General features: G+C 34.9%; 2 protein-coding genes across 2 annotated transcripts in view; one reads left to right on the forward strand and one right to left on the reverse strand.

Moving 5' to 3' along the window:
- The window catches only part of LOC139903012 (uncharacterized), a 12260-nt gene extending 1129 nt beyond the window's left edge, over nucleotides 1-11131 (forward strand). Inside the window, exons 2-23 of the mRNA XM_071885761.1 lie at nucleotides 1-21; nucleotides 979-1130; nucleotides 1241-1471; nucleotides 1890-1999; nucleotides 2079-2156; nucleotides 2249-2355; nucleotides 2456-2550; nucleotides 2879-2997; nucleotides 3065-3165; nucleotides 4397-4474; nucleotides 4573-4651; nucleotides 4744-4912; nucleotides 6187-6257; nucleotides 6379-6459; nucleotides 6895-6965; nucleotides 7064-7220; nucleotides 7767-7821; nucleotides 7937-8322; nucleotides 8531-9487; nucleotides 9603-10163; nucleotides 10512-10570; nucleotides 10698-11131. The exon at nucleotides 1-21 is cut by the window's left edge and continues 345 nt beyond it. Of these exons, the coding sequence (XP_071741862.1) occupies nucleotides 1-21; nucleotides 979-1130; nucleotides 1241-1471; nucleotides 1890-1999; nucleotides 2079-2156; nucleotides 2249-2355; nucleotides 2456-2550; nucleotides 2879-2997; nucleotides 3065-3165; nucleotides 4397-4474; nucleotides 4573-4651; nucleotides 4744-4912; nucleotides 6187-6257; nucleotides 6379-6459; nucleotides 6895-6965; nucleotides 7064-7220; nucleotides 7767-7821; nucleotides 7937-8322; nucleotides 8531-9487; nucleotides 9603-10163; nucleotides 10512-10570; nucleotides 10698-10893 (3934 nt within the window). The 3' untranslated portion in view covers nucleotides 10894-11131. The remainder of the gene's footprint in view (nucleotides 22-978; nucleotides 1131-1240; nucleotides 1472-1889; nucleotides 2000-2078; nucleotides 2157-2248; nucleotides 2356-2455; nucleotides 2551-2878; nucleotides 2998-3064; nucleotides 3166-4396; nucleotides 4475-4572; nucleotides 4652-4743; nucleotides 4913-6186; nucleotides 6258-6378; nucleotides 6460-6894; nucleotides 6966-7063; nucleotides 7221-7766; nucleotides 7822-7936; nucleotides 8323-8530; nucleotides 9488-9602; nucleotides 10164-10511; nucleotides 10571-10697) is intronic.
- Nucleotides 11132-11402: 271 nt separating this feature from the next.
- On the reverse strand, nucleotides 11403-15894 carry LOC139902667 (histidine kinase CKI1-like). The gene is made up of 7 exons (XM_071885271.1): nucleotides 15792-15894; nucleotides 15448-15548; nucleotides 15097-15333; nucleotides 14318-15007; nucleotides 13751-14126; nucleotides 11976-13564; nucleotides 11403-11621 (listed from the first exon to the last, which is right to left on the reverse strand). Exons 1-7 carry the CDS (start codon nucleotides 15892-15894, stop codon nucleotides 11403-11405), a joined length of 3315 nt encoding a protein of 1104 aa, XP_071741372.1.
- Between the last annotated feature and the right edge of the window lie 436 nt (nucleotides 15895-16330).

A 16330-nucleotide genomic window follows, 5' to 3' on the forward strand; every position in this document is an offset into this window, starting at 1 on the left:
CTATGAAGGTGCTACAAAAAGGTATTTGATCTTATTTTTGTTGCGGTTTTTTTTACATCTTTACATATGATATATAATTCCCTTTCTTATGTATGATAGTTTTCATTGGGGAGTTTTAAGTTTGTTATCGTGATTTGAATAATCAATTTTAAAACTCATTCAAGCTCCACCTTATTTCAATAGGAAGTTGTATGTCTTGTGTTAATATATGGTCAAGGAGTTTGTAAACATTCTTAGTTAATAAAGGTCTTGATTCTTTATGATATTAAATGCGACTGAAACCTTATTTATAACAATAATTCCTTAAATGGTTAGGGTACCCGTCTTCTTGTATGTAGTTACCTGTATTATATTCTTTACTTTTTAATTTCTTTGGAGTGTGCACCATAGAAGGCACCTTATTACAATGAACAAATAGGGTGTTTGATTTCTGCAATAAATTTTTGTATCTCTCTGTTTTTATTCTATCTTTAGATTCTATTTCAACTGAGAGATTTCAATATTGATTATTACTATTATTAGCAGTATTATATTTCGCTTAGTTTTCGTTATATAAGTGACATACACTGAATATTTAGAGTTTCTTTATTCATATAACAGTTTTATTGGATTTTTTTGGTTCGTGTTATATTTACTTTCCCAATAGTCACGAAATTCGTATATGCCCGGATTTTACAAGTATTGTAATTTAGGAATCATTTCTAGTACTGTATTTTGTGTATTAAATTACATTTATTATGAATTTTATGATATATGTGGCTAACTATGGCTATGTCGGTAAGTTCAAATACCTAAAGTTAACGGGTTAAGAAGTTAAATGCTTTATAATAAATATAGAAAATGTGTAGTTAAATATTGGCATATCAGAGTTCAATACTTCAAATTAAGGGAATAATAATATAATCAAATGCTTTAACATATAGTATTATGACTACAAAGGTTGACTTTTTAGGTTGACTTGGAAATTTCTTACTGTAGGTATTCTCATATCGAAAAGGATCATTTGGTAAAATTGCTTAAACAATTACTACTGCATGTGGCCCCATCAAGAGGTATATCAGGAACAACACCTCCTACTGCTGCTGATGTTCCTACTCTTCTTGGACTTGGCCCATTTTCACTTCTTGGATGTATGTCACTCTTGTATCTCTTGCTCTGTGTGTGTGTGTGTGTGTGTGTGTGTGTGTATCTTAATGAACTTGATGCATTTCTGACTGTTATGGTATGTTATGTTATTTAGCCGCCAAAAATAAAGTGGACCCACCACTGCCAGCATATCTTCGTTGGCCCCACATGCAGGCTGATCAGGTTCGTGGGATTGGATTGAGGGAAATTGGAGGTGGTTTTCCAAAACATCACCGGGCTCCTTCAATACGGTTCGCATGTTACGCTATTGCTAAACCATCAACCATGGTGCAAAAAATGCAAAATATAAAAAGGTTAAGAGGACACCGAGATGCTGTCTATTGTGGTACGTACATTAACGACTTCCTTTATTTTTTCTTTTCTATATAAAATTTAATTTAATTTAAATTTATGAAATTACTACTTTTTGGGTATGTTTGGCATTGCAACTTGAAAGTGATATTATGATTCCAAATACTATCATTTCGTGTATATACGTACGGCAATAGGATTTAGTGTCTGGAAATGTATCAAACTTATACAGTATGTATCAAACTTTAGAAGTTTCTATTTATTGATCAAACTTATTATCTGCTGACGTGGCAACTGTATGAGTTATTGAGTTGTCACATCTTAAGACCAGTGCCATATCACCTGTTTGCAAGTTGTAATTGATACATACAATAGTAATAATTTTCGGTGAAGTTTGATACATTCTTAGACACTGGCCTTTTTTAAACCAAGTTATTTATCATGATTTTCAGCAATATTTGATCGAAGTGGGAGATATGTGATTACTGGATCAGATGATCGTTTGGTCAAAATTTGGTCAATGGAAACAGCGTTTTGTCTTGCTAGCTGCCGAGGACATGAAGTATGTTAAATTCAGTTAGTTATATGGAGTTCTGTTTGTTATTGAATCACCATGTTTGTTAACTGTTATTATGATGTAGGGTGACATCACTGACTTAGCTGTAAATTTAAACAATACTTTAGTGGCATCCGCATCAAATGACTACAATATACGCGTTGTAAGTATTTCTTAAAGCATTCCAATTTTTAATTTTTAATTTAGAATTATTTTATATTGTTGGGGCTCGTTAAGTAATTTTGTGTATATTAGTGGCGCTTGCCAGATGGGTATCCTATATCAGTTTTGCGTGGACATATTGGTGCTGTTACCGCGATTGCGTTTAGTCCAAAACATAATGCTGTTTTCCAGCTTTTATCGTAAGTATATATGTGTGTCTGTTTTTATAGGGTTGTGTTCCGGTGAAAACTTTAATATATTGAAAAGTTACATTATTTTGTTGTCTTGCACATATGCCAGGTCATCAGATGATGGGACTTGTAGGATTTGGGATGCCAGGTTTTCTCAGTGTCCTGCACGGGTTTATGTCCCTAAGCGGACAGATAATGTTGCTGGTTAGTGGTTAAGTAATCATTCAATTCCATTTGCTTAGTTTAGAGGTGGCAATATCGACCCGTTTATTAACAATGATTATACTTTGTTTGAGTTTATTTCCAATGTGCCAAATCAAAAACTTTAACTAATGGCCTGAAAGTAGCTCGAAGTCTATTTTTATGACGTACAAGATCCCTAATTGATATATGATAACATATATGTAAGTTCTAATTATGAACCTCATATTTTGACCAGCGGTAATATTTTAATATCAAGCCATGACCCGACCTGACCCGCCTATTTTGCTGTTGTCTGACTAAAGTTATCGCCAAATTGAATGTATTGCAGGGAGTAACAATGGTCCTTCCTCTAGTTCTGTCCCTCCTCAAAACAATCAGATACTATGTTGTGCTTATAATGCTAATGGAACCATTTTTGTCACCGGTAGCTCTGATACATTTGCAAGGGTACGTAATTTAAGTTTAATGGTTAAGAATTCAGTAATACGTATAACTAAGCGGGCTGCATATGTAGGTATGGATTGCTTTAAAACCGAATACAGATGATTCTCAACCGACACATGAAATTGACGTGTTGGCAGGTCACGAGAATGATGTTAATTATGTACAATTCAGGTCAGTTTGTAATTGTCACGTGTGTGTGTGTGTGTGTGTATATATATATATATATACATACATACATACATACATACATACATACACTATAGGGTTAGGTTCAAATGAGAACCAACAAAAAGGCGAGAATCGCAGTCTGAACCATCAATGAATTTACATTTTTAAAAGATTTTAATTTATATCAAAAGGACGTATTAGTAAATTAACTTTTTTTAAATTGGTTACATTACAATGTTTTATGCATGCACAATCTGACAATATAGGAACGCTTCCATTTTCCTTCAAGGCTCATTATATTTGTCATGGACATAAACAATTACCATAAATAACTTGCGCTCATAGACAAACTTCAAATTTATATGTGTATGTATATATATCTCTGTGTGTGTGTGGTGTGTTAAATAGTGTATATATATGTATGTAGTTGTATGTCTGTGTGTTATAAGGTTGTCATGGCAAAGGAAAAGCATATAATTTCACAATCTGGTTTGGTTGGTGACCGTAATTTCAGCCAAGGGTACACCTTACTTAAATGGATGGCTTTTATCATTACGATTACAATTTCTATTTTATGTTTGTATGGACATGGATATGCAACATATGCGTGTGTTATTGTAGTAGTTTAAATAATGCTCTTTTAGTTGGAAATGAAGCTTAGAATCTAACAAATTATGTACGGAGAAACATAGAGGCAAATCTCAAAGCAAATTAGGAAGAGACTAATGTGGTCCCAAGTGGTACAAGTGGTCCTAGCTGATTTAGTGCATGTTTTTTAGGGAGCAACCTTCTTACATTTTGTGTTCGTTAGGAAGCAACCTTTTTAAATTCTATGTTTGATCAGGTTTAAATTTTTAACTTTGGTCTAGGGAATAGAACGTTCTAGAATTTGACTCCCTTATAAAAGAGAGGCTGATGGAATGTGAATTATAATGGAGTCAAGCTCTATTTACCTTAAATCTTCATTTTCCTTTATAGGTCTTTTGATTTGATATTTGTGATCCGAATTGTTTCCTTTATCTGTAGTCTCGGTGGATTAACATCTTAATTGAATGTTTTTCTTCTTAAAACTCAGCAGCTTATACTCTTTGTTTTTGTGGTGTTCTTGTATCAGCTAAACAAATCAGTCTAGCTTCTTTACAATCTGTTTTCAATTGATTTCACATCAGTGTGTGTGCGTGTGTGTTTGTGTGTGTGTATTTCAAAGAATATGTTCTCATGATCCTTTTTGCAGTGGTTGTGCTGTGGCTTCACGGTCTTTAACTCCAGACACTATTACCGATGAGAAAGTACCAAAACTTAAAACTTCATGGTTAGTTAATCACATCATTGGTTTCTAAATTTGTCACGCTTATGGCTCATTCATCATAATATTCCATATTTTTCTTATTTTATAAAATATATATGCAGGTATAGCCATGACAACATTGTTACATGTTCACGTGATGGTAGTGCAATTATTTGGATTCCAAGATCACGTAAATCTCATGTAAGTTGTTAGAATATATACACTTCTAGGTAGTAGTAGTAGTAATGTCTGTTGTGAAGTTAAATACATATATATTAATTAAGTCATTCTAGGGAAAACTTGGACGGTGGACACGAGCATATCATCTCAAAGTTCCCCCTCCACCAATGCCACCTCAGCCTCGTCGTGGAGGTCCACGTCAGCGATTTCTTCCAACTCCTCGTGGAGTTAATATGATTGTATGGAGTCTCGATAACCGTTTTGTGCTTGCCGCAATTATGGGTATTCTTCTTTTACATGTTCATTGAGGGTTATATACTTATCTTCATGGGTAGAAGACATTAAAAAGTACCGCTAACCTTTACCAGATTTCTCATTTCGAGTACTCACCCTTTTGTCAATAAATCTGATTTTATACCTTTTGACGGATCACAACACCATAAAATGCGCATATTCTGTTTTTTACCACCAAAATGGATTATATCTTTACATTTTGAAGAATCCAAACACGAAAGTCCTTTTTAAGCAGTAAACAAGAACTTAATTAAATCTAATGAAGTTGTGTACAAAAAGAAGCTTAAACATCTTTTGACCAAATCTTCTTTAGATTGCAATGTAACTAATTCAAACTCCAATTTAACTGACAGGAGAAATGCATATAGTAGCCAACATGGTCTGTTTGATCCCCAATTGTATTGTTGACTCGTTTGAAAGGCTCGTTGACTCCAAAACTGATGAAATATGTTACATGTAGAGGAAATCCAGTGTAATACTCCTAGATTACTCAACCAGATTGCCCGACTATGTGTCGAGCTGCAACACCTATGCCTTGTTCTGTTGTTCCTTTGGACTAAATGTATCATTTTAAAAGGAGGTTAGTTCGGTTGTTGTTCCTCGGGGCAACGTTTACGAATACAACGTCCGTGTTCCCAGCAAGAGGTCTACGTACCCACAAACCAAAGAATTGATGTCCATTGCATCTACATCCATGGGATCTTCCATGCTCTAGTCAACTTGGTCGTCAGTTTCTCTGGTTGTAGATGTTGGCAATGAAACCAAATGTTCTGGCGCATAACTTGGTCATCAGTTACCGGTTCTAGATGTTGACAATGAAACCAAATCTTCTGGCGCACAACTTGCTCGGAAAAGGGAGGATCCCATTGATGTAGATGCAATGGACGCCGACTCTTTGGTCGGTAGGTATGTGGACCCCTTGCTGGGGAGCATAGACATAGGGTTCGTAAACGTTGCCCCTCAGAAACAACAACTGAACCAACCATTTTTTTATTGATGCATTTCATCAGGAGGTAGAAGGCATAGCTGCTACCACTTTACACGGGGTCGGGCAATTTGATATAGTAATCTTGGAGTTTAACATTGGATTTTCTGTACAAGAAACGTATTTGATCAGCTTTGGATTCAACACGCCTTTCATTCGAGACAACAAAACGATTGAGAATCACAATCTTTTGCTAAATTGGCTACTATACGCGCTTTCTCCTAGTGAATCAGTTACATTCGAATTGGGTCATTATGTCAATGTATTTTTGGTGCAGATTGCAGAATTTGTGTTTGGAATGCTAGTGATGGTCGCTTGGTACATTCGTTGACCGGTCATAGTGAATCTGTAAGTTGTGCAAAGTTCATTCTCAATGAGTATTTGTATTTCTATGGATCTGATCAATACTGTTGCTCAAGTGCATTTGCCAACGAAATTGTTCTTGAAATATGTTTGATTATGCATGCAGACGTATGTGTTAGATGTTCATCCTTTCAATCCCCGAATTGCGATGAGTTCTGGGTACGACGGGAAGACGATAATATGGGATGTAAGTTGTTGAACCTTTAGTGATTAAATTGCATTAAGTTTACCAACCTTCCTCAAACATCTATTTAAGTAACGTAGTATTTTCTCAATCAAAGATTCAAGGTAGAAATATAAAGCCGGGGTAGCAAATAAAAATGAAAAACTCACATTGGGTTTAGGTTTTAATTATTATTTTGTGTGTGTGTGTGTGTGTGTGTGTGTATATATATACATATATATATATATATATATATATATATATATATATATATATATATATATATATATATATATATATATATATATATATATATATATATATATTCATATTGGTTAACAACCTTTTTTTGTTCTCTATCACCAGGAAAGTTGGATGTTTTTTTATGCAAATAGCAGTTTGTTCACAACTTGGTCTTATGTCCCCATTTTGATGTGTTTGATTTCTTTATGTTTCTAGATATGGGAAGGCGTACCTATTCGCATATATGAAATAGGCCGTTTTAAATTAGTTGATGGAAAGTTTTCCCCGTAAGTCATTACGTTTTTTTGAGTTCATTTTTGCTCTCGTTTTCTTGGGTTTCATTAATATAAATTTTAATATTTTTTTTCTCTGTTTTGTGATACAGGGATGGGACTTCAGTTGTGCTTTCAGATGATGTTGGGCAAATTTATCTGCTAAATACAGGGCAGGGGGAATCTCAAAAAGATTCCAAATATGATCAGTTTTTTCTTGGTGATTATCGCCCTCTTGCACGAGACGCTCATGGAAACGCCCTCGATCAGGTCAGTTTTTGATGATGGTGTAATGGGTCATATTTTGCATTTAATAGGTGAAATGGGTCATATTGAAAATTTAGGTAAAACTGAAATATGTTTGTAAGGATCAAAGTTCACCAAAATGCATTGCAAATTCGTAAAATCCACCTAAATCATTCTATTTTATAAGTTAGGTTGTGATAGTAAATTATATATATAACAACGTTTTTTTTTTTTTTTTTTTTTTAATTTTGATTATCTTATATAATTGGTGCTTTACTTAGCATCAATCACATTTCTTTCAAATGATAATCCTAAACGCATTTATTGGTAAATTTGTGATAATATGATGCTATTTTTCTCGGTTTTCCCTTTTCATACTCATTTATTAAACATTAAATATATGTCATATTCAAGATACAGAAAAACATTGTGCTTGTGGGTTGGTCCGACTTGGCTTAACCCACCCTACAAAACGATCTGTTTTGACCCGTTACCCAACTCCTCAAGCAGCCCAACCCGCATATTTTGCCTAAATTTCGAGTATCCATTGTTTGTTCCTAATTCATGCAGGAAACTCAGCTACCACCATACCGAAGGAATATTCAGGATTCTCTTTGTGATTCAAGTATGCTAATCATTCTTTTTTATACTTAGTTAATAAATAAATATATATATATTTGTGTATATAATATAAGATATTTTTCCAACACCCAACGTTTATATTAATGTGAACACACCAGGCATGTATCCATATCCCGAACCGTATCAAACTAATTTCCAGAGAAGACGATTGGGTGCATTAAATTTGGAGTGGCGTCCTCCTACTTTAAAGTTTGCTATTGGTACGGATATTGGTTTGGGTCAAGAATATCAAATATTACCATTGGCTGACTTGGACGTAGTTGCGGACCCACTACCCGAGTTCTTAGATGCCATGTTTTGGGAACCAGATAATGATGTCATCGTTGATAGTACGGATTCAGAGTACAACGTTACCGATGAATGCTCTAGTGAAGATGAAAAAGCATGTTTAAGTAACGGATCTGGTGATGCAGCAGAAGGCAGTGGTGGAAATAATATTGATGATAGGGCCCGCAGATGGGAAAGAAGAAAGAAATTAAAGGATGTAAGTACAATCATTTTTTGAACTAAATAAAGGATTTTGACCCGTTTTTGGGACACGGGTTAATATGGGTATAAAGATACAATAAGTGGTTAAGATGGGTAAAGCACAACCTATTTTGACCCGTTAAAAAAATTCTTCATAATTTTTTATTACCAAACATGCCCATTTCGCCACGTCTACTCACAAAGTAATATACTTTCGGTTTCAGTTAGAATGGTCATCTTCAACTGGACTGCGTGTTAAAAAGAGGAACCATAACGAGCACGAAGGGTTGTCGTCTCGAAATAAACGGCCAAAGAAATCAAAAAACAACCGCGACAAATCGAAGGTAACACCATCAAGACCTCAACGAGCTTCTGCACGAAACAGTAAGAAGTTTTCTTCACAAATTTCTGACAACGAGGCGGAAGATGATGATGATGATGATCATGATGATGATGTGTCAGAAAATTATTCGACAGAGAGTGAACCGTGTATTGAAGAAGATGAAGATGAAAAAGAAAAACCCACAATTTCAATCGAAAGCCAATCAACTATGTGTACAGTTCCACCACCCGAGTCAACTCGGAAATTGGTATTAAAATTCCCCAATCCAAAAAAGTCACAAATTTCCCAAAATAACCCTGATCGATTCAGCGAAGTGACGACGACGCCGCCTTCGAGACTTGAAGAAGAAAGTGTGGGACCTGTTGGTGGGGACCACAACAAAATTAAAGACAAAGAAAAGGGTGTAATAACAGAGGATCGCAAGTCTACCATAATAAAATTTAAGCCAATTCAACAGCACAATTCTGATATAAAATCACTGGGTGAGTGCTCTCAAACGATAAAGGAAGTGGATGATATTGGATCTATTAAGAAAAATCCACTCAAAATTAAGTTCAAGTATGCAAATGCCAAAAATAACGATAATTCGACCGCCGATGATTCATCCGCGAGAACAAAAGCATTGAAGCTTAACGTTAGTTCGCGTGAAACAAACGATGCACCTCAAAATTTCAAAAAACTCGTGCATACGATTCCTACGAATAGTTCTATGACCAGTGCTTCTGAAAGCAGGTCAAATGGTCAACACGGTAAAACCAATTGGCTATTATTGTCATGTCAAGAGGAGGGGTATCGTTACATCCCTCAGTTAGGCGATGAAGTTGTATACATTAGACAGGTACGTACGTCGGTACATGTTATTGTTATTATATAAATTTGTTGTATAATAAGTTAAGTTGCGTTTAGTATACAATAAGTTCAAAAAGCTTGATAATTATGTTTCTGTTTCTCAGGGTCATCAAGAGTACACAGAAACAACAAATTTATCAAAACGTGGGCCATGGGTGTCACCTAACATAAGAGACGTCGAACTTTGTTCAGTAGATGAAATGGATTATGTAACCCTTGCGGGCTCAGGAGAGAGTGGCTGTAAAATTAAGCTTACGTTTATTGATCCTTTATCTAGCGTGAAGGGTCAAACACTCAGGTTGACTCTACCAGAGTTGGTCAACTTTCCCGATTTCTTGGTTGAGAGAACACGTTATGAGTATTCACTCGAAAGAAGCTGGAATTTGGGCGATCATTGCTCCGTATGGTGGCGGGATGTGGGCGGCGGCGGACAGTGGTGGGATGGTCAAATTGTTTCGATCGGTGATAAATCGGTTGACTTTCCGGGTAGTCCATGGGAAAGATTTGTTGTTCGGTATTCAAATGATGATGAGCCAGCTAGACATAGTCCTTGGGAGTTGATTGGTTGTAATGGTGAGTGGGACCAACCGAGTTTGGACCCCGATGTTAGAAAGATGATGCTTTCGTTGTTTTCTAAGCTAGAGCAGTCGTCTAGGGGATATCAGGTAAATATAGTTTGTGCAGTTGGTGTCAAAATGGGTTGGGTCACGGTCACGGGTCAAATAGTAACATAGTATAACTACCTCTGTCCCAACTTTATAGTCTGTAGTCCCTTTATGAGGTAATGTTCTATGCATTAAAACAACGTTTTGGCGATGTTTGGCCTGTTTCCTTTTATGCTGATTCTTGTCGGGTTTACCCATTTGAGTTTTTATAGCCAAAATACAAAGTGAATCTTATATTCATAACTGAATGGGTCGATATTATCACCTTAACAACCCTTCCGATTATCATATACTCTTCCATAATATAATATTTCAACGGGTGTGATTGACTATACACAAATGTTACAGGATGAATTTGGGATTATGAAGTTGAAACAAACATCAGAGAGGGAAGATTTTATAAACAGGTAAACTTGTCTCCTTAATTACTATTTTTTTTTTTTAATTTCTTTTAAATTAGCGTTGAGTTTATTATATATTCCATATTATATTATATTAATATTAATATGTTTGATTAAAATATTAACGTTTCAGATTTCCTGTTCCGTTGACTCTTGAGATCATTGGGCTAAGGATTAAGAACTACTACTACAGAAGCGAGGAAGCGATGAACCATGACATCAGGGTGATGCTAGCAAATTTTCGGACTTATTTTGCAAAAAATGTAGAAATGTCAGCAAAAATGAAGCGCCTTTCGGAACGGTTTGAAAGAAAGCTATCAAAGTTGTAGGAAGCAGAAAGCATTTGTAAGTTAGGAACAGATTATAAACCGTCAAAATATATGTCAATCTAACGAGGTCATCGATAGGTATACACCCATTTTTAAGGATGATTTTGTTGAAACCAAACACACAGTATCTTTAGCATAAATTTAAACTTTGTACAACCAAATTAAATTGAATTCGAGTTCAAACACAATGCACGTGTACGTAAAAATAGTCACAGAGGCGTTTGAACAAGTTGTGTGCGAGTTTGTTCGAACGAATAGTGTAAAATCTCAAAACAATAAAAAGTGAAATTAATTTAAAACTTTACACAAGTGTATTTTGACCAGTTTTCCTAAAGTTAAAATACAAGTCACTTCAACCCTATTGTGGTACAAGTTATACATATTAAAAAAGAATGTTATCATTATTTATCAAAATATATATCTAACTTAATAAGGTTATCAATAAGTACACCATACACACTGATACAAATAGTGTATCTTTAGCACTTTCAAAACTAGGTACAAGCTAATTAACATGAACATCTACTATAAAGGTCTTCAATCGCTATTATAAGCTTCTGCTCGTTTAATGGTTTCGATACATTAATATCAATTCCTGCTGCAAAAAACTTGTTTAGCTCTTCACCTTCTCCATGAGCTGTTAATCCTATAATCGGAATGTGCACACCGTAATCTCTCTCTGTTTCTCGTATCCGTCTTGTTGCTTCACAACCATCCATCACCGGCATCTAATAATAAGCAAAAACATTGAAATTTAAAGAACATACTATAAGAGTCAAAATGGGTATTGCTTGAAACGGGTCACTTTTTATAAACAGGTCGGGTTGGTTGACCCACAACTCCTTGTGTGTCCGTGGTGAAATCTGTTAATGGATATATCATTTTATAGCCAAACTAAAGGTTCAAATAACAACTATGTAAAAAAAAGAAATGTTTATCAGTTAACAGTTAAAAATAGGAAGTTTTTTTTAAACCGATCTGAGTCTGTAAGAAGCCGTCCCACATTGATAGAAATTTACAATTATTTCGATCATAATAGAATGAGGATTAACTCATACACAGATGTAAAGATTAAAGATTACCTGGCAATCCATTAAAATATATTCATAAGGTAAAATATGTGAAGCTCCAAGATCTCTTTGATCATCAAGACCTTTATTGACCAAAGTCAAAGCTTCTTCACCATTGGTACACGTGTCAATCACCACACCAAGTTTTAAAAGACTCTTCTTAGCTATCATTTGTTGCAAACTATCATCCTCAACTAATAACATTTTTTTCCCTCTTAAAGGGCTCTTGTTACTCGGCGAATTCCTAGTGATCTCCTGTATTTCATCTTGTCGTTTTGGCGAACGATCATGATTAGTAACACGTGGTGGCATGCAGGGGAACCTACCTCCGAACTCAGGAAGAAGATGGATCAACGAGTTCAAACGGGACCCTTGAAGTGGCATCGGTATGATGATATCGGACGGTGGAAGTTGCTTTTCATCCAAACCATGAACTTGCATACATTTGAAACCTAACCACACAACTCTAAAAGATACACACTTTGAGTGTTTCCTAAATTCAGCCACCACCTTACATAGCTCACGAAAGTTGACCCGAGTTGTGTCAATTACAAGCAATACAAAACTTGACCCGGATACATCATTAGCCCGTGGGACATCAAATTCACTTAAAGGAACCGATTCTTGAGATATGGGCCGGCTCAAATATTCAAAACTTAAGTTTACATCGGATCTTGAATAGCCTGTTTTACTCTTTTCTTGTCTAAACTTCCCTAAAGTTTCTGAAAGTTGTTGCATGTTTTTCGCTGTTAAAACGTTTATCCTGCGAGCTTGTAGAAACTTGTGTATCATTTTTCGCCTTTCGTCACCACTAATGAATAAAACAACAGTAGAAGAGTTATAATCTTTATGTTGTGGACTACATAAAGGAGTGGTTGACCTTGAGGACAAATTCGACTTTTCATCTTCGCTAATGCCACGTAGATCACATGAAGAAACCTTCAAAACAACGTTAAACCGAAAACATGTCCCATTTTCGTGAGGTTTCTTATCAACTATGCTTATTTCACCACCCATCAATCGTACCATAGATTGAACAATCCATAACCCTAATCCCGTGCCTTCGATTTCAGGAGCCGTTTCTTTAACTTGAACATAATGTTCAAAAACCGAGGCTTGTTTCTCTTTTGGTATACCTTTTCCAGTATCATTTACTTCAAAAACAAACTCCATACTATTAGGATCATGTCGAATTTCATCTATCATTTCAAAGTTACCACCTTTTTCATCGTTTTTGAAAAAGAATCTTGATAGACATCGTGCGGATGATTCATGTTTAGAAGCAAATGTTGAATTTTGTAACCTTGGCTTCATGGCACGAACACGAACAGAAACATAACCTTCTGATGTGAATTTGATAGCGTTGCTCAGTAAGTTTGATAATATCTGTTTAAGCCTCCGTTCATCACCTATAACTTGTGAAAAATTGTTCAATGAACCATCTTTAAGATCCAAAATCACATCAACATCTTTCTTTAAACCGACGGGATAGAATAAGTCAACCACACCCTCAATTACTTTGACCAAATCGAACTGTTTTTCTTCGAGTGACATCTTCCCTGCTTCAATTTTACTTGTATCAAGAATAGAGTTCAGTATACCTGAAAAACCAAACTCGCAGAATTAGAAATATGCTTCTTAGTGATGCTGCAAACATGATTAAGTTTATTTGCAGACATAAAAACAAACAGTCTAAACTATTAATTAACACCTTTTGGCCAAGCAATTTGTACATAAATTAACTAATTTTCGCATAAAAAGCCATATGAACATGAGGAAAAGCTTACTATGAAGATATTCTGAACATGATTGCACACTCCTCAAGTTTTTGGCTAATTCTGATTCTTGATGAACCTCATTGATCGACATATCCAAAAATCCAGTAATGCCTGCTAATGAAGCACGTATATCATGGCTTGCAGAAACAAACGCACGATTTTGATTATTGCGCTTTCGTTCTGCTTGTTGTGTTGCTTCCATTTGCTTTACAAGAGAAGCTTTTAAGCACATCTGTTTTCTTTCTGCTCTCACAATTAGGACCACGAACGCGAAAATAGAGATAGTAATAGTAACAAATATAAGAACAAGAAACGCGAACACATATATGGTATCTTTGTTCATCTTTCCATGCAGTCCATCATATGGTATCGCCAATACAAACACCTGAAAAATTTCCTTTTTAATGCTAAAAACATTTATAACGGCGAAATTCATTGAAAAGTTTCAGACTTTGAACATGATGACACATTCTTGTTTGTACCCTCAAAAAAGTTTAAATTTTTCAGTAAGTTTACACTTACTTTTTGTTACCATAAATATAAAGAAGATCAAATCTTGATTAACTAGAATCATACCGATTGCATTCCAATGATGTTGATGGAGGAATAGTACAATATATATTTTGTTCCCGAAATGTCCAAAACATATGATTCCGTCGCTTCATTGTTGAGTTTTAAAGTAACGTTACGATCATCATCAATTCGCTTTCCATTATCTTTCAAAATCTTGAAATAAATCGTTGCGTTCCCATCATAAACCACACGAGTGTTTGGGATTGTATTACTTAGTATGTCCCCATCTTTCGTTAACAAGTACAAACCTCCATCGAAAAGTTTAATCCCCGACAACACATCAATGAAAGATTTAAGATCAAACCCGAGCGAAACAACTCCATTATCATCCACACCGGCTGTATTCAGAACTAAAGTTTTATTTACTTCATTCAACGACTTCCCTAACGAAGCAATGTTTTTGTTTGTAGTGTTTAAAGCTTGTTGTACCCAGCTTTCGTTAACCAAAATTTGAGGCGCAAACGCAACTGATTCTCCACGTAACTTTCCTGTATCATAATCAACCGGTTGAGTGTACCACAAGTAATTCTTTCCGCTTGTCGTAGCATTTGTAAATGAAGTATTGGAATAAATAGCAAAGATTTGTTGTGGGCCCTGAGAATAAATCGCGAAGAACAACCCATCTTTTTCGATATATGAAATCTGAGATAGTTGAGGTACCATCAACAATGCTTGAAACATTAAAGGAGCCACCTTTGAACAAAAAAACAAATAGAAGTTTCAGTTTAGTAACTGTTTCTTGAATTTTTATAAAATAAAGTAAATTAATCAAATTCGCGAACCTTAGTTTCAATATCTGAGAATGTGAGGCGTGTTTTATTAACAGACACGGCTGCAAGTTTGGCTAAATTGGTTGCTGATGAACTCATTGGAAGCAATGCATTTGTCGTATTTTGTACGACGGACCATAGTTCTTGATGCGTTTTATAGGTGATCAAATCAGCTTTCTTTGCATCTTCTTTGATCCTTATAACCCAAAATGGGATCAATAAGGCAGGAAGCAGCAACCCAATTAACGCCTGCAAACCCGTTAACATGAATGTCACGAACACAAATATATGAAATCTTTACGAATCATGCAAACTGTTAGAATTAATTCAAAAGTGCAAACAGCGGCGGAACTTGAACCCCACCTGAGATGAGGCGAAACTAGTGAAAAGGGGTAACACTATGTTCCGCCTCTGAGTGCAAAATTGCATTGAATACGGATTAATGATGTAGAGACCGAAAAAGCCTATACTAAGTTTAGAGATCAAGAAAACTTTAAATATAACAAGTTTATGCTATGTAACTTGAAGTTATAAGAGATTTATACAATTTCATCCTAGTGAAAGTTCATACTTTTAGTCACAGATATCACTCACGACAGATTTCTGCTACATGTTATATATACTTATATATACATACAAATTTTCAAATTGTTAAAAGAGAAATAAGAACTATATACATAATCAGCAAGAATCTGAGAAAAAGTTACCAGTAGAATGAAGAGAGAAAATGGTCTTGATGGAATCATCTTGTTGATCTTCAACCAAATTTTGGTGATTGTAATCAATCAATGGTGTAATTCGTGTGATCATGCAATAAGTTTAGAGATTTGTATGAATATCATTGTTATTGTTAATGATGAAAACCAGCTGTAAATCTTAATGTCTTAAGTTTAAAATAAGTTGCAAAAATAAGATTACAAATATATGGTAACAAAATCTTTGTATTATGATGTTTTTCATTAATTAATAATATATGAGTAATATTTACATATGGTAACATTATAAAAGGTGCTATCGTATTTAATTTAGAATGCAGTCGAGTTTATATATAGCATTTAGAACACTCTTTTAGAAAATACTTTAGTACAAAATATATTGCATAACAATTCATTAAGTATTTGGTTTTAAAGCCACCAAATTATAGAACTGTAAATGTAAGCTAATTTTAATATGTATGAAATTGTTATAGTCACCATTTTCGACTTCGGGTGTTTATTGTTTCTAGTAAGTTCACTGATCTTGTTCA

Source organism: Rutidosis leptorrhynchoides, chromosome 3 (genome assembly GCF_046630445.1).
Source record: "Rutidosis leptorrhynchoides isolate AG116_Rl617_1_P2 chromosome 3, CSIRO_AGI_Rlap_v1, whole genome shotgun sequence".
NCBI classification, from domain to species: domain Eukaryota; kingdom Viridiplantae; phylum Streptophyta; class Magnoliopsida; order Asterales; family Asteraceae; genus Rutidosis; species Rutidosis leptorrhynchoides.